At 50.8% G+C, this 24,257-nt stretch overlaps 1 protein-coding gene across 5 annotated transcripts in view; it reads right to left on the bottom strand.

Annotated features, from left to right (window-relative positions):
- Positions 1–24,257, bottom strand: part of TDRD6 (tudor domain containing 6) — a 1,508,150-nt gene that overhangs the window by 443,295 nt on the left and 1,040,598 nt on the right. For all 5 annotated transcript variants that reach the window (XM_069605809.1, XM_069605810.1, XM_069605812.1 and 2 more), the window contains one exon: positions 414–500. In XM_069605809.1, coding sequence (XP_069461910.1) covers positions 414–500 — 87 coding nt within the window. The remainder of the gene's footprint in view (positions 1–413; positions 501–24,257) is intronic.

Genomic DNA, 24,257 nt, shown 5'->3' with positions numbered 1-24,257 from the left:
AAGTAGGTTTTATAAACATCGGAAACGTAAGGTTAACACACATTGTGTGCTTGCAAATCTCATCGAGGAAACTCAAGCCACCTATTGGTGAATTTGAAGGGTAAAACTTGCTTCAAGAATTTGCTTGAACATTCAAATATCTTTTTTTAAAAAAGCATACTTGGAATCACTGAAATATACATTTCTGAAATATTTACATGAGGTCTTGCTCAGACTATACATATCTTTTAATACCGTCATCAACTGGATCACATTTAGCACAGGCCTCGTTGCCTACATTTTCATCCAGAAATGTTTGATGATCAAAACAAACAGATATTCATGTAAAACAAAAATTAAAGGGTTTCCATTTGTTGACACAAGAAAGTTATGCAATATTTTAAATACTGAAAGCTCCATTTCAAAACATGTACCTTCCACATCAGTGTCAGAAGAACTAGAAGTACTGCTCTCCTGAGACAAGCTAGTGGTCATGAGATCTGTGCAAATAACTGTTCTTTCTATTAATGAAAAAGAAAAAGGTTTATATAACAAAGCAAGAATGGTTTATTGAATAAAGCATTCTCGTCTTTGAACTGTACAAATCATCAGGTAGTTTGGGGACCACAAAAAGAAACAAGACTGAGGGTGAACTTAAGTTCACATTTACGTAAACAGAGGGTGCATTATTCAGGTCAGTCAATCAGCGTTTTGATTTCTTAGTCAAAAAGCTCTAGTATATTGATTAGACATATGTTTCCCTACCATTTGTCATGGGAAAAGCCCATGACAATTATTTCTCCAAAGACAGTTGATGCAAGTTACGCACCTCAAAACGCAGTACTCTTAACCCTTTAAGCATACTAAACAAAAAATAACTCTGTGGCCAGCCATCCTGTTATGATGGATTTTCAGATTCAGCCCTGAGGACAGATTCTGAGAAGCCAGCCTGGGGACTAAGACTAATGTCTAGTCAAACTATCTAGCTAGTGAGAGTTAACAGCAACACTTACACAAACTACCTTCTGTCACCTGTACTCTCTATGTGAAATTCACTCCAAATCGAAGTTGCTGTGGAAAAGGAACGGAGATAAAGCAAGCTTCATAAAAGTTGGGAGGATGGGCAGAATTGGCACGCATTAGGGAAGATTTTAGTTTTGCTGCTTTCCCTCCAAAGTCATTAATGGAGCATCCCTACGTTTTTTCTGTTGTATAACGTGCCCTGACTTTTGAAGGTAAGTGAAGCTTTTTTACTTCACTTACCTTGATAAGCTCATCTGTTTTGGGGGCACCCATTAGTGCCTATGGATGTCAGTGCAAGGGAACTTCATTCTCCATAAAGAAGAAAGTCCTGGTTTGTTTTACACTGCACACATTTTCCATGTGATAATTGCCGAATTTTAAAAGCAGCGCACATTAAAAAACAGTTATTTCATTGATTTTGTATGGCATTAGCACCATTTAGTGGGAGGGCCAACAACACTGATCTACTTAAAAGGTGATCCCATCCCGACCTTTAAGTCAGGGACGTTTCAGCCCTCAAATCGCACTTTGCTCCTCCGACTCCTCCCTCCCCACCAAGTACATTCCACCCACTCCCCATGACAGACACACAAACACTTACTTGCTCCCCCTCCCTTCATTGCAACACTCCTCCTCGATACCCAGACAGACAATGACCTTCTCCCCATCCATTTCATGCTATGTGCCTATCTCCTCAAGATTGACACTTGCGACACCCAGCCGCGACTACCAGAGTATATTAAAGGATTATTTCATCGATTCTGTGTGAAATTAGCAACGTTTCATGGGGGTCGGGGGAGGTTCACCACACTGATCTTCCTAAAAGGCTATCCCATGCCCTCCCTCACCTTTAGGTCACAGGGGTTTTACCCAGCAAACCGCCCTTTGCTTCCACCACCCCCTCCCTCCGCCAAAAACATTTCAACCCAATCACCCAGACACACACATTTATTTGCTGCTCCCCCACACCCCTATTCAACACAACGAACACTCCTCTTCGAAGCCCACAGACACTTACCCTCTCTCCCTTCCTTTCACGCTACATGCATATCACCTCAACATACACTAACCTCTCCCACCCGCGACTTGCAGCCCAGTCACGCCCCTCAGCCCCTGCGTGAAGTTAGGGGACTTACTGGTCAATATAGAAAGACCAGTCTAAGCTGTCTCAGAGCCATGTTTCTAATTCGACCATTTTCTTCTATAAATGAAAGATTTTTGTTCATCTTAATACCCTTACAGAAAGGTGTGGTAGGGATCTTTTTTGTTCCTTTTACATTGTTTTGGGCAACTTCCTTGCATTATGTGTCCAAGAAAGGCTGGTGGCAGCATATATTTTCCGACCATGTTTTCTATATTCGTTCAATTTTGCATTTGACCACTTCATGCTTTTTAGAGTACCATATACTCGAAAATGGCTGTAGCACAAGATTTCAACCTGACCTTTGGTCGCCCTGTATTTTGGCCTTCCTGTCCTACTGGGCTCCCGATTTGCCACATATGGTAAACCATTTTGCGGGCAAAGCCACAGCTGCCCAGGGCAAAGAGGTAGTGTGGGGTTTTGTATCCGAATGTGAAGGATGGAAATGTCTGGCCAAAGTGTGACTGCAGATGTAGGTGACAGAGCCTATCCTTGATTATACAGCCAATACAAGTCTGAATGCTGCAGATCCTTAACAATGGTGGGCTGGCTGACCAGCTCCAAGACTGGATAAAAGGACTCTTACGGCCATTCATCAGATAGTTGTTGGAGCCACTATGCCTACGAACAGGGGCATCTTGCTGAAGCCTCGGAACTCATTGGTGCAGTCATCAAGTGTGGTTTTCAACCTTCTAGGGGAAGCCCTGTACCTTTGCTGATCTCCAGAAGGTCTTCATCAGTGCTTCAAGTTGTGGACCAGTGGAAACAACCAGCCTCAACCACCGCTTGGGGATGCCACACTTGGAAGTGTTCAGAAGTGTCCTGAAAAATCCTGTGGGTTGACCAGCTTCCTCGTAGGATTTCTCGCTGCATCAGGCGCAGTCCCGAGTTTGGACTTGGACGCCACAGACCCCCGACTTGTGAAATGATAAGGCTGCCAATGCAGTAGCATCACTCCAGCATGAAGATGGACCTTGCAGGAACTGCTTCTGAGGCATCCGCCATGTGGGTCCACTTCCAACATTTGTTGGTGGTCCTTTCCTCATCAGGTCAGGGACATTCAGCTGTCCAGTACCACAAACCATCTTGCTTGAGTGCCGAAATGCTCACTAGCCGGATGCTAAATCCAGACGCTGAAAGTGACCTCTGCACCAGCATCCCCCGTTCAACGGAACCAAAACACGTAGCACGGAGTGCCAGCAATTTCAGGAGACTCTGAAGTGCTCCCTAACTGATTTGGAGTACTGGAGGGTGAATACACCTACCTGTTCCTACCCCCTTACCTGCCGTGGGTTTAAGCGATGAAAGGTGCGTGCCCTATCTCCCCCCTTACCTGATGTGATCAGTGGAGTTTTGGCCAAATATCCTCTTCTGTGCTGTCCTTAGATTTAACAGAGGGTCTTCAAGAACTTTACTTGTATTGCTCTTCAACTTTAAAGTAATCTGAACAAATGTTGGCAAAGCCAACAGTCAGTTTGTGAGAGTTTCAAAGACTTCTAGCCCCCGGAAAAGAGATCAAGTTGGACTTTTGACTAAGCACACTATTGTCCATTTCTTCTAGCAAGTGAAGGACTTCAAATATTAGAACTGTATAGGTATATGGTTGTGTCTTGTGTTTAAACTCCTTTCTTACATACCGATTATTTCTCTAAATTGATTACTACTTAACTTGTTTATTTGAAAAGAAACGTGATGGTGCTCTGCAGCCAGAGCACACCAAAAAGTGCACGTGTATATAATTGCAAGAAAGTGGATTCACTCAAATACTATTAAATTCATAGTGGTCTCAAATAATCCATTCTGTAAGGGATTGAAAACATTCATACATGAGCAATGATAACTTGTTAATGGATGGGACGTCTCACTCATTCAGTGTACCAATACCTGTTTCTCATGAATATTTTATTCAAACCAAGTTCATCAACATATAATCAGTTATTTGAAAGAATTTATATTTTTAAATGAGGCAGCTACAATTGGTTCAATTACCAGAACAAGAACATGTTTCGATACAACACATTGAATTGTCCTCAGGTGGCAGCAATGTATTGGAAGTAACGTATCAATTTAATGCATAATTAACAATGCACAAAGTAAAAAAACAAATAAATCTGCAGCTCATGCAACTCCTATGATGCAATACAGGTTATATATGGCTGTTAATTTTATGATCTGCTAATGTCAAGGAAATTATCTGGCAAAGGTAGTTAAGCTAGCAGTACCTGTGCTTATTTTGCAGTTTGGTAAAGGACTTCTTACCCAACTGTATGTAAATCTGCTCAAACTCACTTCACCTCGTATTTGTGTCCCAACTAGTTTTGTGAATTATCAATTGTCTAGGGCTGAAGGGCAGTGGTGGACATTACCAAATCAGATTTGATGGGATTCAGCTAACTTCCTACAATGGGATGAGGATGGACATTCAGACCAGAGTTTGGAGGGGAGTATATGGAACAGTCACTGGGGACAATACATAGTGGACATATATAGATTGAAAACGAACATTGGACATTGTTATGTGCAGGTAGGGCCAGCTCTGCTCGAGATGTGACCATGAAGGGTGAAGTGCTACAGTGGAGGCAGAGGAAGTGAGGGACAGAAGCAGGTTAGAGGAGAGGGAACATTTTTAGGTCGCAGGCAGATGAGAGGTAGGTTAAGAGTAACTCTGAGGCGAGGAGGTAGGCTTTTAGTTTGGTTTTGAACACATCTTTGTGAACATTTTCTCCAATGTCCAGGGGAAGAGAATTCCATGCAAGTGGAGCAAGAAGAGAAAAAGAGTGGAATGAGTGGAAGCACAGGGAGGGCAAGGAGACACAAGGGTAGTTGAGGAGAGAAAGCAGAGATTACGAGAAGGCTTGTAGACTTGGATACAGTGGTGCCTTACTGTGGATAGTTTTCAGAACCAGGAGAAGAAACTAAAATATGGCTCTGTTTTGCATTAGCCATTCAGCATAGTGATGGTACGAGGACATAGGGGTGAAGTGTGGGAGTTGAAAGAGTCCTGGTAATGAAGTTCATGATCTTGTCGAGAGGACAGAAGGAACAAGTTACTTACCTGTAACTGTTGTTCTCCAGCATGGGTCTGGCATGGATTCACATGCTCATGAATATTCCCCGTCGTCAGGCTGGGAATCCTCGGTAAAGAAAAAACCAGTATCAGTTTCGTTTCTGATCTGTCTTTCGTAGTAATAACCAATCACTGGTCTCTGCGTCATACTGACCACAGCCAATGACTGCCCTCTACCTAAGCACCGCCTCTGGCAGCCATCTTCAGATTTGGAAGCACGTGAAGTGGCAGTATGACCAAGTGAAGAGCCGCAGAGGGGTAGGCGGGAGGGTTCGCATGTGAATCCATGCCAGACCCATGCTGGAGAACAACAGTTACAGGTAAGTAACTTGTTCCTTCTCCAGCATGGGGTCTGGCATGGATTCACATGCTCATGAATAAAGAATACATAGCAGTACACACATGCACAACCACGGGAGGTGGCAAAGGCTCAACATTAAGCATCACATCAACTCAACATTAAGCATCTTACCTCCTCACCAGGCTCACCTCAGGCGAACAGGTTGCGCAGCACTGCTTGGCCGACCCTGGACTCCTCCCTGGAATCCCGGTCGACGCAGTAGAATTTCGTGAAGGTGTGCGTCGACCTCCACGTAGCAGCCCTGCATATGTCCAGCAGGGGCACACCAGATAGGAACGCCGTGGTAGCTGCGATCGCTCTGGTGGAATGGGCTCTCGGACGGCCAGGCAGCGGTCGGTTTGCCAACCGGTGACAGTACATGATACAGCCGGAGAGCCATCTGGAGATGGAAGCCTTCGAGAGAGCCTTCCCCTGATTGACAGGTCCAAAGTTCACAAAGAGTTGTGACGTCTTCCGAAAACCTTTCGTGCGGTCCACGTAGAACTTCAGCGCTCTAGCTACATCCAGCGAGTGCAAAGTCCTCTCAGCCGGCGACGAAGGCGACGGGAAGAACACAGGTAACACCAAGGGTTCGTTGAGATGAAAGTCCGACGGTACCTTGGGCATGAAGGAGGGGTGCGTCCTGAGCACTACCCTCGTGTCGTGGAAAGTCAAGTACGGGGCCTTGCAGGAAAGGGCCTGGATCTCTCCCACTCGTCGTGCGGAGGTGATGGCCACGAGAAAAGCTGTTTTCCACGATAGAAACTTCAACGGGGCCGAGTGCAGAGGCTCGAACGGAGGTCCCATGAGTTTGGTCAGCACCACGTTGAGCTCCCACGCCGGGGCCGGAGCCTTCACCGGCGGGAACGATCTGAACAGTCCCTTCATGAACTCTTTCACCAGACGATGAGACCACAAGGACGTCCGGCCCGTGGTTCTGGTGTATCGGGAGATCGCAGCAAGATGAATCTTGATGGACGCGTGTGCCAGACCAGCTTTGGCCAGCGTCAGCAGGTACGGCAGCACTTGGGGAGCCGTAATCCGTAGAGGGTTAATCTTCTGTGCGTAGCACCAGACAGAGAACCTCTTCCATTTGTGTCCGTAGCATTTAAGAGTCGAGGACGCCCTGGCCTTTGCAAGAACCTCTCTGCAATCGGCCGGTATGTCGTATCCTCCAAACTCTAGCGCTGCAGGAGCCAGGCCTGCAAGTTCAGCGACTTCGGGTCGTGGTGGAGGATGGCGCCTCCTTCCCTGGAGAGTAGATCCGCGTCCGCCGGCAGCTTGATTGGCGGGGACGCCGACAAGTCCAGAAGGTCCGGGAACCATATCTGCCTCGGCCACGCAGGTGCGACGAGGATCATCCTGCACCGTGACCTCTTGAGCTGGTTGACGAGCCGGATTAGCAGAGGCAAGGGAGGGAACGCGTAGAGGAACAGGCCCTCCCAGGGGAACGAGAAAGCATCGCCCATGCTCCTCGTCTGGGGAAACCTGCTGGCGAACCTCCGGCACTTGGTGTTCGTCGCCGTCGCGAACAGGTCGATCTGGGGTGTGCCCCACCGTCGGAAGAGGCGATCCACCAGATCCTGCCGTAGTTCCCACTCGTGGCACGAGCGCAGCTCCCTGCTGAGTGAGTCGGCGATGGTGTTTTTTATCCCTGCCAGATGAAACGGCACCAGAAGAATCCCTTGGGCGACGGCCCAATGCCACAGGTCCTGCGCCTCCTTGGACAGCGCTGGGGACCTGGTTCCGCCCTGTTTCCTGATGTAAAACATGGTGGTGGTGTTGTCGGTGAAGATCCTCACCACCTTGCCCTTGAGGGACGGAAGGAAGGACCTGAGGGCCCAAAACACTGCACGGAGCTCCAGGACGTTGATATGCAGGGACTTCTCCGTCGGGAGCCAGAGTCCCCTTGTGTGCAGATTTTCGGTGTGCGCTCCCCACCCTTCTAGGGAGGCATCCGTGGTCACAGTCACCTGGTGGGCTGGGGTCTGGAAGTCCATGCCCGCCGTCAGATGCGCGCGGGTGCCCCACCACCGTATCGCTCGTCGGAAACTCTCGTCGAGCTTGATCCTTTCCTCGAAGCTGCCCGTCGTCTGGATCCAGCGCGCATCCAGGAACTCTTGCAACGGGCGCATCCGGAGCCTGCACATGGGAATGAGGTAGATGCAGGAAGACATCATCCCGAGGAGGGACTTGATGGACCTCACCTTGGCCGCGTCGGCCACCAACATCCGTTGCACCTTGCCCAAGATGGTCCTGGTCCTCTCCTCCGACGGGGAGGCCAGAAGGGACACTGTGTCGAGCCTCGCTCCCAGAAACAGTGCGACTTGCGCGGGCACCAGGTGGGATTTGGCGTAGTTCACGGAGAATCCCAGGTCCGTGAGGAGTTGGACGGTCCTTGCCGTGTGGACCACGGCGAGCTCCCTCGTCTTGGCGCGGATGAGCCAGTCGTCCAGGTAGGGGTAGACGTGAATCCCCTCGCGGCGCAGCTGCGCCGCCACCGGAGCGAGGCACTTGGTGAAAACCCTGGGTGCCGACCGCAGTCCGAAGGGAAGGGCTTTGAACTGGTAATGACGCCCTTGGACCACGAATCTGAGGAATTTTCGGTGCCCCTTTAGGATGGGAATGTGGAAGTAGGCATCCTCCAAATCCAACGACGATAGGAAGTCTCCTTCCTCCAGCTGACCCAGGACGTGCTGGAGGGTGACCATCCGGAACTTCTGCGCCTTGATGAACTTGTTCAGGCGTCGCAGGTCCAGGATGGGGCGCCATCCTCCCGTCTTCTTCTTCACGAGGAAGTAACGCGAGTAGACTCCGGAGCCCCGAAGCCTCTTTGGGACGAGTTCGATGGCGCCCTTTCTGAGCATCGCCTTTACCTCCAGGTTGAGGGACGTGAAGTTCTTTCCTGGCCACGGGGGGGACGCGCGGGCACCTTCTTTGAAACTCGAGCGCGTGGCCCCGGGCCAGGGCGTCCAGCACCCAACGGTCGGTGGAGATGGACTCCCACACGCTGACGAAGCCCGCCAGCCGGCCTCCCACCGGGGTGCTTCGGTGGGGGCCCGACCCCACGGCCGGTTCAATCCTGCTTGGACGCGGCCTTGCCGCCTTGGCCTCCTTGGCGACGACGGCGGGGGCCGCCAGACTTGCCTCGTCCTCTGTAGGCCTCTTGCGACGACGAGCGGGCCGCTTGACGGTAGGAAGCGAAACCGCCGCCGGAACCTTTGGAGGCGCCCTTGCCTCCGCCGCTCCGAAAGGGCGTCCGCCGTTGCTGCAGTACTCCAAGGGCCCGGGCCGTCTCAGTATCCGCCTTGATGGCCTGAAGGGAATCGTCCACTGTCTTCCCAAACAGGTTGTTCCCGTCGAAGGGCATGTCCAGGACCCTGGTCTGGACGTCCTGCCGAAAGTCCGTAGCCTTGAGCCATCCGCGACGTCGAAGGCAAACGCCGTTGCCCATCTGGCGGAACCCAGTGTCGGCGATGTCAGTCGCCACGGTGATGGCGTGGTCCGAGGCCACCTCACCTTCCTGCAGGATCTCAAGGGCCTCCGCCCTCTTGTCGTCCGGCAGAAAATCCAGCAGGGGAGCTATCTTGTACCAGAGTTCCCTGTCGTAGCGGGCCACGATAGCCAAGGCGTTGGCCGCTTTAATCGTCGTCGCCGCCGACGAGATGACTCTGCGTCCCATGGCATCCAATTTCTTTCCCTCGCCGTCCGGCGGGGAAGTCGACGTGGAGGCCGCACCCCCCCCCGCTTTCTTCCTGGCTGCCGCGGAGACGACGGAGTCCGGGGTAGGCTGCGCCCGGAGGCATAGGGGGGCCGAGTCCGGGACCCGGTACTTTTTCTCGTACCGGTCTCTTTTCGCTGGCGTCGTGGAAGGGTTCTTGAGGAGGGAAAGGCCCTCATCCCAAATGTCGTCCAACAGAGGCACTGCGAGGACCGTCTTCCTCTTGGTCTCGCGCCGTTGGTAAAGGAAGCCTTCCTTTTTCTTCTCCTCAGGGCAGAGTTGGAAAAGCTCGGATGCCCTGGCGATCATTGAGTGGAACGATCCAATCTCGTCGGGCGGAGAAGCCCTGGTGGGAGGCGACGACGGAAAATCCTCGTCGTATGCCTCGTCGTCCGTACCCGTCGCTGCCGTGTCAGTCCCCGTATCATCCCCTCGGGTGGACGGGGAGGAGGGCTGGACGGGGCGCGACGGTTGAAAAGGAGGCGGTGGATGGATCCTTCTTTTCTTGGTAGGGGGAACACCAGAAGGTCCCGGTTCTGGATCCCCCGACGGGAGAGGTTCCTCCGTCGGTAACGGTAGTCTCGTCCTTATCTCGGAGCATAAGGACTGTATAGCCAACAAAATGGCCGCTGAGTTGTCTTGCGGCGCTGGCAGAGGGGAATCCGACGGGCGAGCAGGGGCCCCGTCGGTATCCTCGACGATGTCGTCGTCGTCACCTGCGTCGGGGCCCATTCCGACGGGCTGGTCTTGTTCCACGCCTAGGCCGTGGCTTAAGACCTCGATCAGTTCCTCTTCTGAGGTTGAGGCCGAATCTACGACGACGCCCTGCCCCCCCTTCTTCCCCACGGAGGGTTTCACGGGGGTCCTATCGATGGGCACGAAAGAAGACTCCCTCCGAGGAGGCAGGGAGATTCTGGGCCCCGAGGCCGCCACCACTGGTGCAGCCTCCACAGGCTGGGCCAGGGCCGCCGCGACCGTTTCGATAGAGGGCTTGGTCGAATGGATCAAGGCCTTCACCACCTTAGGTGCGCTCACCGCCTTATCCTTGAGGGAGGGGGCACTGCCACGCTCCTCCTCTGCCTTAGAGCTCGACCGGGGTCTCTCCAGGAGCTTCGCCGGGTGCTCGGCCTTCCTCTTACCCGACCCAGAGCGTTGGCTCGTGGTTGATGGTGCCGGGGAGGGTGCGCCCTGCCTGGCGCCCGTAGAGCCCGACCGTTCGGCGCTCCCGGTGCCAGCGGACTCGCGGTGCTTGGCCTTATGTTGGGCCCCCGTCGCCGGGGCGCCCTCAAAGGTCTTAGAAGACCGCTCAGATTTCTTCTTCTTCTCGCCAGACGGGCTCTTACCCTCCAGCCAGCTGGCGAGACGTTGATGGCGGTCCTTCATGGTCCGTTCCGACATGTTGCCGCAAAACGCACAGTCCTTCTCCACGTGCGTCTTGTCCCCATGAAGGCAGTAAAGGCAGAAAGAGTGTTCGTCCTCCTTGAAGACGTTCTGCAGCTGGCATCCAGGGCAGGCCCTGAACAGCTTTCCGGGCGTCGAGCTTCCCTTCTCCTGGGCCATCTCCGAGACCGGGCCTGAGAAGCTTCTGGAGTCCTCCGAAGTGTAGCTCGACGAAATCTTCACCCTTGAGGGGCACAGATGAATCCGACACGGGTCCCCGTTGATCGGATGTGGGATCGGTGGAGCTTGAGGCTCTTTTGACCGAAAGAATCGAAGTTTTTGTGAAAAAGCGCGAAAAAATAGCACTAACGCTCGAGAGCAATAGCACGAGGATCCCAACACATGAACGTGCGGTAAAAATCTGAAGATGGCTGCCAGAGGCGGTGCTTAGGTAGAGGGCAGTCATTGGCTGTGGTCAGTATGACGCAGAGACCAGTGATTGGTTATTACTACGAAAGACAGATCAGAAACGAAACTGATACTGGTTTTTTCTTTACCGAGGATTCCCAGCCTGACGACGGGGAATATTCATGAGCATGTGAATCCATGCCAGACCCCATGCTGGAGAAAGCATAGTTGGGGAGATCAAACAGGACGGTGGCACTGTAGTCCAGTTTAGAGAAGAGTGGTTAAGAGATGCTTGGCGGTGTTGAAAGGTAGGAGGTACCCGATTTGCCTAATATTTGGAAACCTGAGGTGAGCTGCTGTTCCAGTTTTGGAGATGAAAGTAGAGAAGGTGTGAGACGGGTTAGAAGACACAGGGGCTTCTAGCTGAAGAGTTGGTCAGAGTTTCAGGTGGGAACTGGATAGGCAGAGGAAGAGATATGAGAGCTTTTGGCAGGGAAGCAGAGCGCCTCTGTTTTGGTAGAGTTTAGCATGAGAGAGCGCGAAGCCATCCAATATTTAATTGCAGAGACACAGTGGAAAGCTGGCACGAGAACCCAAAGGAGGAGATTAGTACCCCAACAGCACAGGTGTAGAGTGTAAAGAGGAGTGGGCCCCACGACAGTGCCTTGTGGACCCGCAACAGTTAGGGGGAGTGAGTTGAGAGGTGGTGTTGCTGCAGGAGACAGAATTGGCAAGGTGCAAGGTAGGATTCAATCCAGGCAAGGGCTTGATTGCGAAGAAGAAAGTGTGTATTAAGGAGATCAGAACGATTGACGGTGTCAAAGGCAGCAGACAGGTCAAGGCGAATTATGGTAGAGGATAGGTTGGAGTGCTTGGCAGAGCCAATGAAGTTGGACGCATTCATGAGAGCAGTTTCGGTGGAGTGACAGGAGCGGAACCAGGCTTGTAGAGAGTCTCGAAGGTTGTAGATGTCTAAAATTGGTAAGACTGTTGGACACAACCTTTTACAATACTTTAGAGTAGTGCCATAGGAGAGACACTGGGTGAAGCCGGTAGGTTTGGGTCAGCCCTTTGTTTTTTAAGGAGCCGGAGGACCGTGGCTGTTTTGAAAAAAAGATGTAAAGCAAGCAAAGTCAAAAGACAGGTTAAAAAGTTTAGCGAGGTGAGAGGCCATTAGAGGGGCAATAGGCTTGAATAGCTGAGAAACAAGAGGGTATGAGGGGGTACAAGCGAGGTCAGCCTTCATCAGTAGTGATAGCCCTTTGTCGGTATTAGTGTGGCTGAAGAGAGAGATAGAGGCAGAGGATGATAGTGTAGGCAGAGTGTAAAATGTAGGCGAGAGAGTGAAGGTCAGGGGAGTCTCTAATTCTGGAAATTATTGCAGCAAACTATTCAGCTAGGTCACTAGATGTGAGTGGAATTGGTAAGACTTCGGAGGAGTGAATTTAGGTTTCCCCGTTGTCAGCTAGGATGATTGGATTGTGTCAATAAGTTGCAGGTATTCATGCGAGTGGGTACACCTCCATTAAGCAGCCAACGCATGTCTGCGCGGAGAGAGAGTATGAATAGGGTGACCCATGGTTGAGGATGGTGCGACTTCGGGATGAAAGTAAACAGTGAGAGGTGAATGACTGATAGTTGGGAATGGAAGCTGGAGGGCAGATTTGGTGGAAGAGGCATTGGGTGTAAAGGAGAAGATTGAAAACTGTAGAGAAAGGGGGGAATGGCAGGAAGTTTACATTTCCTTTTAGTATAGGTGAAGTAAGTGGGGAGGAAAGGTCAGATGGTGGAAAGGAAACGGTGGTGGAAACAATTGAGTGATCAGATATGGTGTGACAGTATTCTAGAGGAGCAGACGAGTGTATCACTGATCGGCACCACCAGCTACCCCCACATCCATCATACTGGATGAAAGAAAGGAAGACACTGCATGACACCAGGTATCATCCCAATACTGCACTGAGTGTACGAGAGATGAACAAGTTACTTTCTTACCTGGTAATGTTCTTTCGATGGGATGGTCCGACGACGTATTCCATATCTATGACAGGTAATGTCCACAGCTGTGCTGCTTCAGAAAATCTTCGGCGTCTGCATCCTGCGTCGATGACGTCGATGCGCCGTCCCCGAGGAATTCCTCTGATGGCCAACGTCACCCGATGTGATAAGTAGGACGCACGACGCCCATAGCCTCAGTTGTAGTTTTTTCCCCCAGAACGTGTGCCACCAGTTTTCTGCCAGTCAGACACACAAGGCCTTGAGGAACGCAAGCTGCAATCGCAAAAGAAATTCTGCAGCGGGGAAGGTAGGGAGGGAGCGATATGGAATATTCCGTTGGACCATTCCATCGAAAGAAAGTTACCAGGTAAGAAAGTAACTTGTTCTTCGAGGGGATTGGGTCCTTCGACGTATTCCATATCTATGACAGACTCCCAAAGCAGTACCAAGCAAGGAGGTGGGAAAATAATTTAGAACACAAATTTAGCATGCCCAATCAAATTGCGGAATAAAGGACTGCCTTGCCAAAGGCCAGATCCTGCCCTCGGATGGAATAGAGGGAGTAGTGCCGTACAAAAGTATGTACTGAAGCCCAGGTGGCTGCATCACAGATGTGACGAATAGGAACACCACTCTGCAGGGCAGTAGACGCAGCCACTCCCCTGGTAGAATGGGCCCGCAAGCCAGCCGGAGGGTCCTTACCCGCCAAGCGGTAACACTCGGAGATAGCTAAAATAATCCAACGAGACAGTCTGTTTCGTCACAGCTTGTCCCAAACGCTTTCCAGCGCAACCAATGAAAAGTTGATCGTCGACTCTGACCCGGGACATGCGCGAAATATAAAAGCTCAACGCTCTCCTAGGATCAAGCCTATGGAGCCTCTCCTCTTCCTTACCAGGATGTAGAGGAGGGTAGAAGACCGGAAGAACGACATTCTGGCTCAAATGAAATTCCGAAACCACCTTCGGAAGAAAAGAAGGTCAAACTCTAAGGACAACCCTGTCCTTATGAAACACAGTGAAGGGTGGCTTAACTGAAAGTGCCTGTAACTCACTCACTCTGCGAGCGGAAGTAACACAGTTTTCAGAGTTAACAGTCTCAAAGGGCAAGAATGTAAAGGCTCAAACGGAGCACCCATAAGAAACTTAAGAACAAGGTTCAAATCCCAACCGGGCACCAGAAAAGGTGACGGAGGGAACACATTAGTGAGCCCTTTCAAAAACTGAGAAATTAAAGGTATCTTAAAATAGGAACATTCTTCAGATGAGCGCGTAAATATGGACAGCGCCGCCAGGTAACCTTAAATGGTCCCCACTTGCAAGCCCCTGTGGGCCAAGGAAAGCAAAAAAGACAGAACCATGGGAATGACACATTCAAAAGTATCCACATTCTTAAGTCTGCAACAGTCGCAGAAATTTCTCCAACGGCGACGGTACAGAGACTTTGTTGCCGGCCGCCTGGCCATAAGCAACACCTCCATCACGTCTTCAGGGAGGATCCAATCCTTATACCTCAACCTTTCAGAAGCCAAGCGTGAAGGTTGAGGGATCTGACCTCTGGATGGGGAACCTGACCCCCCTCCCGTGAGAGCAGATCGTCTCGGTAGGGAAGACGACGTGGAGGGCAGAAGGATAAGTCGAGAAGGTCCGGGTACCACGTCTTCCGGGCCCACGCCTGAGCAATGAGGATCATCGGGGAACCGAACCTCCGTAACCTCCGCAGTACTTGCGGGATGACGGGGACTGGAGGAAACGCGTACAGCAGTGGGAATGATCACTCCACCACGAACGCGTCTCCTAAGGCTCCTTTTGGAGAAAATTCCCGCAAGCAGAACCTTTCGCATTTCCGGTTGACACTGGAGGCGAAGAGATCCACTTGAGGGGTCCCCCAAAGGGCAAAGATCTCCAGGAGAATCTCCTGAGCCAGCTCCCACTCTTGAGAGATTGTGCTTTGCCTGCTCAGAGCGTCCGCCGTCTCGTTGTCGTCTCCGGCCAGATGAACAGCCGAGATCGAAACTTTCTGCTGGATGGCCCAGAACTCGAGCTGCATCGCCTCCATGCACAGATGAAGTTACCCTGCCCACCCCCCCCTTTTTGTTGAGGTAGTGCATGGCCACCGTGTTGTCTGTGAGAATCAGGACACTCTTTCCTCGCACAGTCGGCAGAAAAGCCTTCAGGGCAAGCCTGACGGCCCTCAGCTCCAACAGATTGATATGGAGTCTGGACTCCGACGGAGACCAACGACCGCTGACTGAAAACACTGCCCCAGGGATGTGTCGAGCACTGCTCCGATGTACTGGAGCCGCTGCGTCGGTGTCAAATGGGACTTCTTTAAATTGAGGGAGAAGCCCAGCTTTTGGAGGGAGTGGCAGGTGACGGACAGATGATCCAGGACTTGCTTGGGAGACCGCCCCCTGATCAACCAATCGACCAGGCAGGGGTAGACGTGAATCCCCCCCTTTCCTGAGATGCGCTGCCACCACCACCATGAGCTTGGTGAAAACCCTCGCGGCGGAGGTCAATCCGAACGGCAGGACCCGAAACTGAAAGTGTGAGTCGCCAACCACGAACCTCAGGTACTTCTTGTGCTTGGGATGGATCGGCACATGGAATTAAGCGTCCTTGAGGTCGAGAGACACCAAACAGTCCTGAAGTTGAAGGGCCTGGAGGACTTGAGAGTCACCATCTTGAACTTGTCCTTCCTGAGGAGTTTGTTCAAACCACGCAAGTCCATGATGGGTCTCAATCCCCCGTCTTTCTTCGAAATCAAAAAATAAGGGGAATACCATCCCTTCTTCCTCTCCGCTACAGGCACCAGTTCTATGGCGCCTTTCTCCAGCAGGGCTTGAATTTCCTGCGCAAGGAGCGGACCCGGACTCTTCAAAGAGAGGTTCCCAGGTGTATTGTCGTGAGACCTCTGCCGAAAAGGAAGACAGTAGCCGCGGGTTATGATCTCCAGAACCCATACATCTGAAGTAATGGCGCGCCACTCTAAAAGATGCTGCACCAGCCTTCCCCCCAACCGGCGAACCATGGGACCTGGCCTCATGACTGAGTGGTAGTGGCTGCGGCGTTGCCTGAGGGCAACGAGGCAACTGCCCGAGCGGCCTTGGCACCTTGAGTACCCTTGTTTCCACCTCTGGCACTCTTACGGTGGCCTCTTTGACTGCCAGCTCCTCTCGCTTTACTGAAGGACGAGTAATAGCGAAAGGAACCTCCCCTCCATTGCTGTCCCCTAGGACGAAAAGGCGGAGGTTGTCGAACTGCAGCGCCCAAGGACTTCGCTGCAGCTTTGGAGGTCTGCAACCTCTCAAGGCTCTCGTCAGCCTTGCTCCCAAAAAGATGTTCACCGTCAAAGGGCATGTTGAGGAGCCGGGACTGCACATCAGGAGCGAACCCAGACTTCCGCAACCACGCAAACCTGCGTAGTACGGTGCTCGCCGGCATGGACCGGCTGACACAATCTGCCATGTCCAAACCCGACTGAACGGCCTCACACATGGCATCCTTGCCACCCTGAACCATAGCAAGGAAACCATCCTGTTCGTCCCCTTCGAGAATACGTTCAGCCGCTAATGCAACACAGTTCCACAGAGTGTGTGTGAAACGAGACAAGGCACATATGGAGTTGGCCGCCTGAACGCCATACCCCCTGAAGAAAACACTTCGTCCAACAGCCGTCAAAGTTTGTCGTCCCTATCCGGAGGTATGGTAGGATACGACGCCTGCTTTGCCGGGGCCGTAGCCGCCTGCACCACCAAAAACTCTGGAGTGGGGTGCCGGGACAAGTAGCAGGGGTCGCTACTGGCCGGACGGTATTTTCGCGACAAAGACTTGCCCACTGCCAGGAGACTCTCCGGAGCAGTCCAAGACGCCGCCACCCTTCTCTGCAGAGCCATATGAAACGGCAATGCTGGGTCAGTGGGGGGACCAAGATCAAGGATGTCCGTGAGATCATCCTGAACGAACTCCCCTGGGGGAGCGGACCAACACAAGTACTCGGTGACCCGAGACATAAGGCGCCTATATAAAGAATCGGCATGAGTACCAGGCTCTGGCCTACAAAACTCCACCTCCGGAGAGGTGTCCAGTCCACTGGCATCATGCAGTGACTGCCTCAGGTCATCAAACTGGCTATGGCCCGAGATAAGCTCATCTGGTACCGTGACCGGAACCAAGCCGTCATCAGAGCCTTCATCACCTTCTGAAATGTACTACAGGCGGTGAGAGGAAGACACCTGGGGACCAAAGCTGTGCCTGACCTTAGCCAGAGCCTTTCTAGGGGCTAGCCCCGTGTCACGGGGCCCCTCCAACACCACCGCCTCAAAAGGTGTCTAGGGCGCAAGCGAATCGGCGTCGACGTCAGCAGCGCCGCCAGCATCGACGCAGGCCTTGAAGCCGGAGCTCCGAACGTGTCTCTCGATGACCTAGGCGCCGACAGCGTCCACGACCCCCTCGCAGGCAGAGCCTCTAGAGAAATCGTTGATGTAAGAAGATTCGATTCAACACTACAGCTAAGTCAATGCCTAGTCTGGGATACTGAATGGAAACCCTTATTGATATATCTTTATGTCCAGTTCATGAGTTCTGGATGACTACCCCTATATAACACCCCTCTCTTAGAATCCCCCTGACCCCACTGAGCCAAGAAGTAGTTCTGTTTTGCAAGTTTTAAAAGGTTTATTTGAGAATTTAAACAATATATATATATCACACTTTATAATAAATTAATATCTGATCGTACACTTAGACATTTGATGTTGATCAACAATGGGTAATCTGGCACTAGCACACTTCTTTACAATCAATGCGGAGTTGGTGTAGGATGGATAAAGTAGCAAAAATACTTTTATGATTTCAAGGGAAATGCAATGAGGAATAAAATGCAGGACAGAAATACTTGATATGATTTTAGCAAAAGATAAAATAATCACTTTTTCTCTGGCAATTCCCCCCCCCCCTTCCCTATGCAATGTAAGAAATGGAAGGAGATGGAAGTAACACACAGTTCTTAGGAATGCAATCAAATATAATTCAGTTCACCCCAGCAAGCTTAGAGAAAACCGGTATGAGTTTTAAAACACAGGCCCAAAATGCTTTTTAAATGTGATGGCAATGGATGAAAAATATGCTGAAAATGCTTTTAATTCCCTTTAGGAGGTTCAGGGTGAGTGGGAGATGCGTGTTGGTATTAGTTCAGGCTCACTTTAGCAATGCTCTATGAGTTATTACCAGGTTGCAAACGGATTTTAACAAAAGAAAGAATGGAGCTGCCATCTTGACAAGTGGAGAAATTGAGCCAAAATCGCAAATCGCGGTAAATTTCGCGAGTGTGTGTCTCGCGATTGCGGGAAGAGTATAGGGAAGTTGGTTCTAGGTTCGTTGCAAAGCCTAGATTCTAAGCTTTCAGATGAAAGTTAAACCGAGTTCGTAGCCCAAACGGTTCCGGAGATACGGACGATTAAATAAAGGTAGTTTTTTTGATTTTAAGTAAACTCAAAATGACAGGTGACAGCTTTGCAGCTGCAGAATTGACAAATGACAAGTGGTGCAGCTTTACAAAATAACAAGTGACAACTTCTAGGAGGCAGTTCTGGTTAGATTAAAATAGTTTGGATTAGATTATTTTAACTAAGAGATTGGTCCTGCACAGTTCTGCTAGGTACTCGCCATATATTTTTGAAATGGGCCTCGCCACGGATCTGGTCAGGTTTTGGACTGGACTCCGGTTCTGGTCTCGGCACTTCACACTGATCTGGGTCAGCTCTGCTCTGCTGGTCTAGCCTCTCTGGATTCTGGATGTAACACTGCTTTCTGGGTACTGCTACAGGTTCTGGAGATTGATGGATTTGAAGTCTGTATCTCTGGATGTGAAGTCGTCGGTCAGCATGCTCCGCAGCAAATGGAATTGAATGTCTCTACCTGTCCCAGCAGTCTCTTTTTATGTGTTTTGGAAAGTGAGTGTGTGCGTTGGTCATAACTAAACCTGCCCCTCTCACTTGTCATTGGCCCAGTTCTCCCCTCTCCCATGATTGGGAGAAGGACATGTGAGTCAGAGTGATGCTGTAGGTTTTATGGGTCAGAAGATCCTCCCCTGGTCAGTTTGGCCACAAATCTATATTTGACCTAAAGACACATTTCATAGATACACAGTTGTTTGAAATTACATGCACCCATCACGTATCACATGAGGTATACTCTGTTCAAACTCTGATGTTTCTATGAGCTTGCATCCAGAAATGGCAACATTTTGCGTTTAACTGGTTTTACAATATTGGTTTTTCATTAAAAATTATACACATATACACAGCCTGTCCATACATACTCCAGTAAATTCCCATGTCTCTAGCCTAAACACAGAGTCTGCAGTATCAATAAATGGCAGGGTTTTGCCCCAGAACATCACACAAATTGAAGTTTGGGCTTGAATTGTAGGCAAAGTTTCCATTTTAAGGAACTCAGAAAGTTGTGCATTCCTGTCATTTATAGTGCCAATAAGTTATCAGTGTTTCTGTAAAATATATATTTTGCTTTCAATTCAGTTCTCAGAGTGTTGGAGTCCGCCTCCAAGACTTGGGTGGGTCAGTGATCACATGTGTCTCCTGGCCGGCAGGTCTTTATTGACAGGAAACAGTCAAAATCAACATATTCTATTCAAGTGCAAGAGCCTATTGTGTGGTCTCCAGGAGGCTGCCAGCCAGTCTGCCTTCTATCAATCAAGAGGTCATGTGAGATTCTAACTCCTGGTGTGAATCTCTGGAGGTGAGAGGTTTCCCAGCCTTTTGGCCTGTTAATCAAATCAGATTGTCTTCTAGGAACAGCATGTGGTTAAGATTTTAATTAACTCCCAGCCTTTGATGTAAAGGCCTCTCCTGCAACTCCTGACATGCAGTTTCCCTGTCAAAGTTTAGACCGCTAGTGCCGCCTTGAGGTATTTATCGGTACTGCGTCCATTTTTTGGATCAGTCTTGAATGAATGCATTCCAAACAAGAGATTTTACATGGAAGTATATTATCCAGATTCAGCACATGTTACTGGTGTGGTTCTGCAGTAAAATAATTTTGTGCCCGTTGAAGGAATGAATTCCCAATAGTTGTGGGTTGCTTTTGGAAATCAGCATTGCCCCTTTTGCAATGGTTTCAGGCTACTGTGTGGGTAGCCCAATGGTGGTTTTAGGCAGTGCCCTCCTGTGCTCACAACATAGGCAAAAATGGGTGGCAGCCTATTCTTCATGCATTTCCCTGTGCATTTTCTGGGAAGTTCTGGCCATCATGATGTTTTCCATGCCAGTACTGCACAGTTTTCCTATTCTGGCGTACATGTGGGCTTTTTGGCCATCTTGGATTTTCTAAGCCCACAGCACCAAATGTTGCAGCATGATAGCTCAAACGTGGGTCAGGACACCCAACATTGACGACCTCCGCGCCACAGGTGTCGACGTCTTCTTCGAAGACGGCACAGGATCACGCGGTCTCGAGCGCGTCGAGGACCAGGACCTAGAACGGCATGGCGAGAACGGCTACCCTTGTCTGAGCGGGACCTCTCCCGCGAGCCGTGCCGACCACCTGAGCCCCAAGGCGTATGAGCGGTGTCTCTCGACCGGTGCCGACCGACCCTAGTCGGAGGCGCGGACGGACCGGTGCCCTGCGATTCAAGAATCGCTAGCATCTGCTTCCCGAAGGAAGCCCATTCCTCCGGTGTCGCTTGCATGGAGGGATAAGCGACCCGCCGACGGGTGGAGTCCTCGGAAGAGGACGGGGAAGGCGACCATTCCGTCGCTTCCGGGAATGCCTCGAAGAGGCGGAGGAGTGGCGAAACCGACTCCTAGAAGGAGTCCCACTGGACTTCTGACGATGACGCGGAGAGTCGCCTCTCGAGTCATCCGTCGAAAGCCCCGCAGACCTCGACTTCCGGGGCTTAGACACCCAACCTACCAACAGCTTCTTCTTGCGTTCCCGCAAGGCCTTTGCCGTGAGCGACTGGCAGTCGACACAGTCGTCCGTATCGTGGGCCTCCCCGAGGCACCAGAAGCAGGCGTTGTGCGAGTCCGTGAGCGACATCATGGACCCACAGTTCCCGCATCTCTTAAAGCCCGGACGCGGGGTTGAAGACGAAGTAGACCTCGCCACAAACAGTTCTTCACAAAAAACCGAACAGGTTCAACGAACCGAGAAGAAAACAGCAAACTCCAAAGAGTCGAGGTGAAAGAGATTCACGAAGCGAACACGTTCGCGGAAAAAAACAGAACTGAGGCTATGGGCGTTGTGTGTCCTACTTATCACATCGGGTGACGTCGGCCGTCTGAGGAGGTCCTCGGGGACGGCGCATTGACGTCATCGACGCAGGACGCAGCACTGAAGATTTTCGAAAGCAGCACAGCTGTGGACATTACCCGTCAGATATGGAATACGTTGGAGGACCCAATCCCCTCGAAGTTATGCACTCAAATAACCATACCAAATGTACACTCGCATTGAAGTGGTAGCAGGAGACTTGCAGGTAACACTGAATATCTAAGAACTGTAAAGAAGATCTGATCGGTGCAAAATGATGTCATAAGAAGCTACGATAAACCAAAACGATATAAGAATACTTAAATTAATATATCATTGAAGAAACAAAGTAACATGTACACAAGTAAGCAGAAATCACATATACAAAGATAAGTAACCAGATGAGTAATAAATGTATATACGCAGAAATGAGAGGTAGAAGAAACATATAGAAGCGTATTGCAGAAGAAAACATGACATGGATAGAGCGCCCATGTTGGAAAAATGGACGCCAGCTCTAAAGGATAGTAAGCAAACAGCTGGAAGGAAAGAGACCAGAGATGAAGACCCGACAGCAGCTGGAAATACAAATTTGTGCATGAAAAAGGTATAGCTGCTGGCCAGAGATCAAGGATGCCACAGCGAAAGGGTACTGAAAGGTACAAAGGGAGTTGCCAAGGATAAGCGATATACACAGGACATATTTCTCTTAGATCAAGTAAATGAGCGAACATTTATGAGTGCCAAGCATGATCAATTTAAACTGCAGAAAAGCTTATGGGAGAGGGAGCAACAAAGTCTCCAGAGGCCGAAGAGGGTAATGAAACCTGAAATAACCAAATCAAATAGCACTAAGTAAAAGGCAAAATTGAGAAAATCGTGGTCTCTTCACATGTGATGCAAGATCAGAATAACCAGGCCTATTCATAATCCATGACCGAAGATAACTATGTACCCCAACTCCCTTTAAAATCTCAGAGAAGAGAACATCCAGCGAGGTCAAGTACAAAGAGAACGCCATGGCTGAAGGCTTAGCTGATGAGATTGGAGAACTAATTGGACAAGTGGGAAGTGGTCCGACGTTCTCTGCACCCGTGTTTCGTTTTGCTTAAGTGCTGCTAGTGAGCTGAGAGCCCAAGGTTGAGAGTGTGTGCCAACCCATCATGAAGGCCTATGTGACGATGAGTATACAATGTTGCATAGTTCAATCCACTATTGTTATGTTGCTATAATCTGTATTATAAGTAATTAGAGGGACGTTTGAGGTTTGCCCGCCAGACAAGGGGCAGCCAATAAAGTCACTAACCTGTTCTACAAGTAGATATGTCCGCCCCCCCCTAACAATTTCCAGATAGTTTTTATTATTTGCCACGTAGCATGACGTCATAGCCGACACACATTGGGGTATACAAGGAACAAGTTACTTACCTGTAACTGTTCTCCAGCATGGGTCTGGCATGGATTCACATGCTCATGAATACAAGAATACAAGAATATATAGCAGTACACACATGCACAACCACGGGAGGTGGCAAGGCTCAACATTAAGCATTTCATCAACTCAACATTAAGCATCTCTTACCTCCTCACCAGGCCCACCTTCAGGCGAACAGGTTGCGCAGCACTGCCTGGCCGACCCTGGACTCCTCCCTGGAATCCCAGTCGACGCAGTAGAATCTCGAGAAGGTGTGCGTCGACCTCCACGTATCAGCCCTGCAGATGTCCAGCAGGGGCACACCAGACAGGAACGCTGTGGAAGCAGCGATCGCTTTGGTCGAATGGCTCTCGAACGGCCGGGCAACGGTCAGTTTGCCAAACGGTGACAGTGCATGATGCAGCCGGAGAGCCATCTGGAAATGGAAGCCTTTGAGAGGGCTTTCCCTTATTCACAGGTCCAAAATTCACAAACAGTTGTGATGTCTTCGGAAGGCTCTTCATGCGGTCCACGTAGAACTTCAGCGCTCTAGCTAATTCCAGCGAGTGCAAAGTCCTCTCGGCCGGCGACCAAGGAGACGGGAAGAAAACAGGTAACACCAAGGGCTCGTTGAGATGGAAGTCCGACGGCACCGTGGGCATGATGGAGGGGTGCGTCCTCAGCACCACCCTCAACTCGTGGAATGTCAGGTATGGAGGCTTGCAGGAGAGGGCCTGGATCTCTCTCACTCGTCGTGCGGAGGTGATGGCCACAAATAACGCTGTTTTCCACGACAGGAACTTCCGAATGAAGCAACTCGAATGGCGGCCCCATGAGCCTGGTCAGCACCACGTTGAGCTCCCACGCCGGGGCCGGAGCCTTCACGGGCGGGAACGGTGGGAACAGTCCCTTCATTAACTCCTTCACCAGGCGATGGCACCACAGGGATGAGCGCCCCAGAGTTCTGGTGTAGCGGGAGATAGCCGCCAGATGGATCTTGATGGAGGCATGAGCCAGCCCCACCTTGGCCATCGACAGCAAGTACGGCAGCACTTGAGGGGCCGTAATCCGCAGAGGGTTAATCTTTTGTGCACGGCGCCAGACAGAGAACCTCTTCCATTTGTGATCATAGCACTTGAGGGCCGAGGCCACCCTGGCCTTTGCAAGCACCCCCTTGCAGGATATCATACCCTCCAAATTCTAATGCTGCAGGAGCCAGGCCTGCAAGTTCAGCGACTCCGGGTCGTGGTGGAGGATGGCGCCTCCTTCTCTGGCGAGAAGATCCGATCTGTCGGCAATTTCACTGGGGGGGAGAAGGGGGAGGACGCTGACATGTCCAGAAGGTCCGGAAACCAGATCTTTCTCGGCCACGCCGGTGCGACGAGGATCATCCTGCACCGGGAACGTCTGAGTTGAAGCAGCAACGGTGGGAACGCATACAGGAACAGGCCGTCCCAGGGGAATGAGAAGGCATCGCCCATGCTCCCCGGCTGGGGAAATCTGCTGGTGAATC

The sequence above is a fragment of the Ambystoma mexicanum genome, chromosome 4p, assembly GCF_040938575.1.
Source record: "Ambystoma mexicanum isolate Mex_15411 chromosome 4p, UKY_AmexF1_1, whole genome shotgun sequence".
Classification (NCBI taxonomy): domain Eukaryota; kingdom Metazoa; phylum Chordata; class Amphibia; order Caudata; family Ambystomatidae; genus Ambystoma; species Ambystoma mexicanum.
This window is presented reverse-complemented; position numbering and strand designations above follow the sequence as displayed.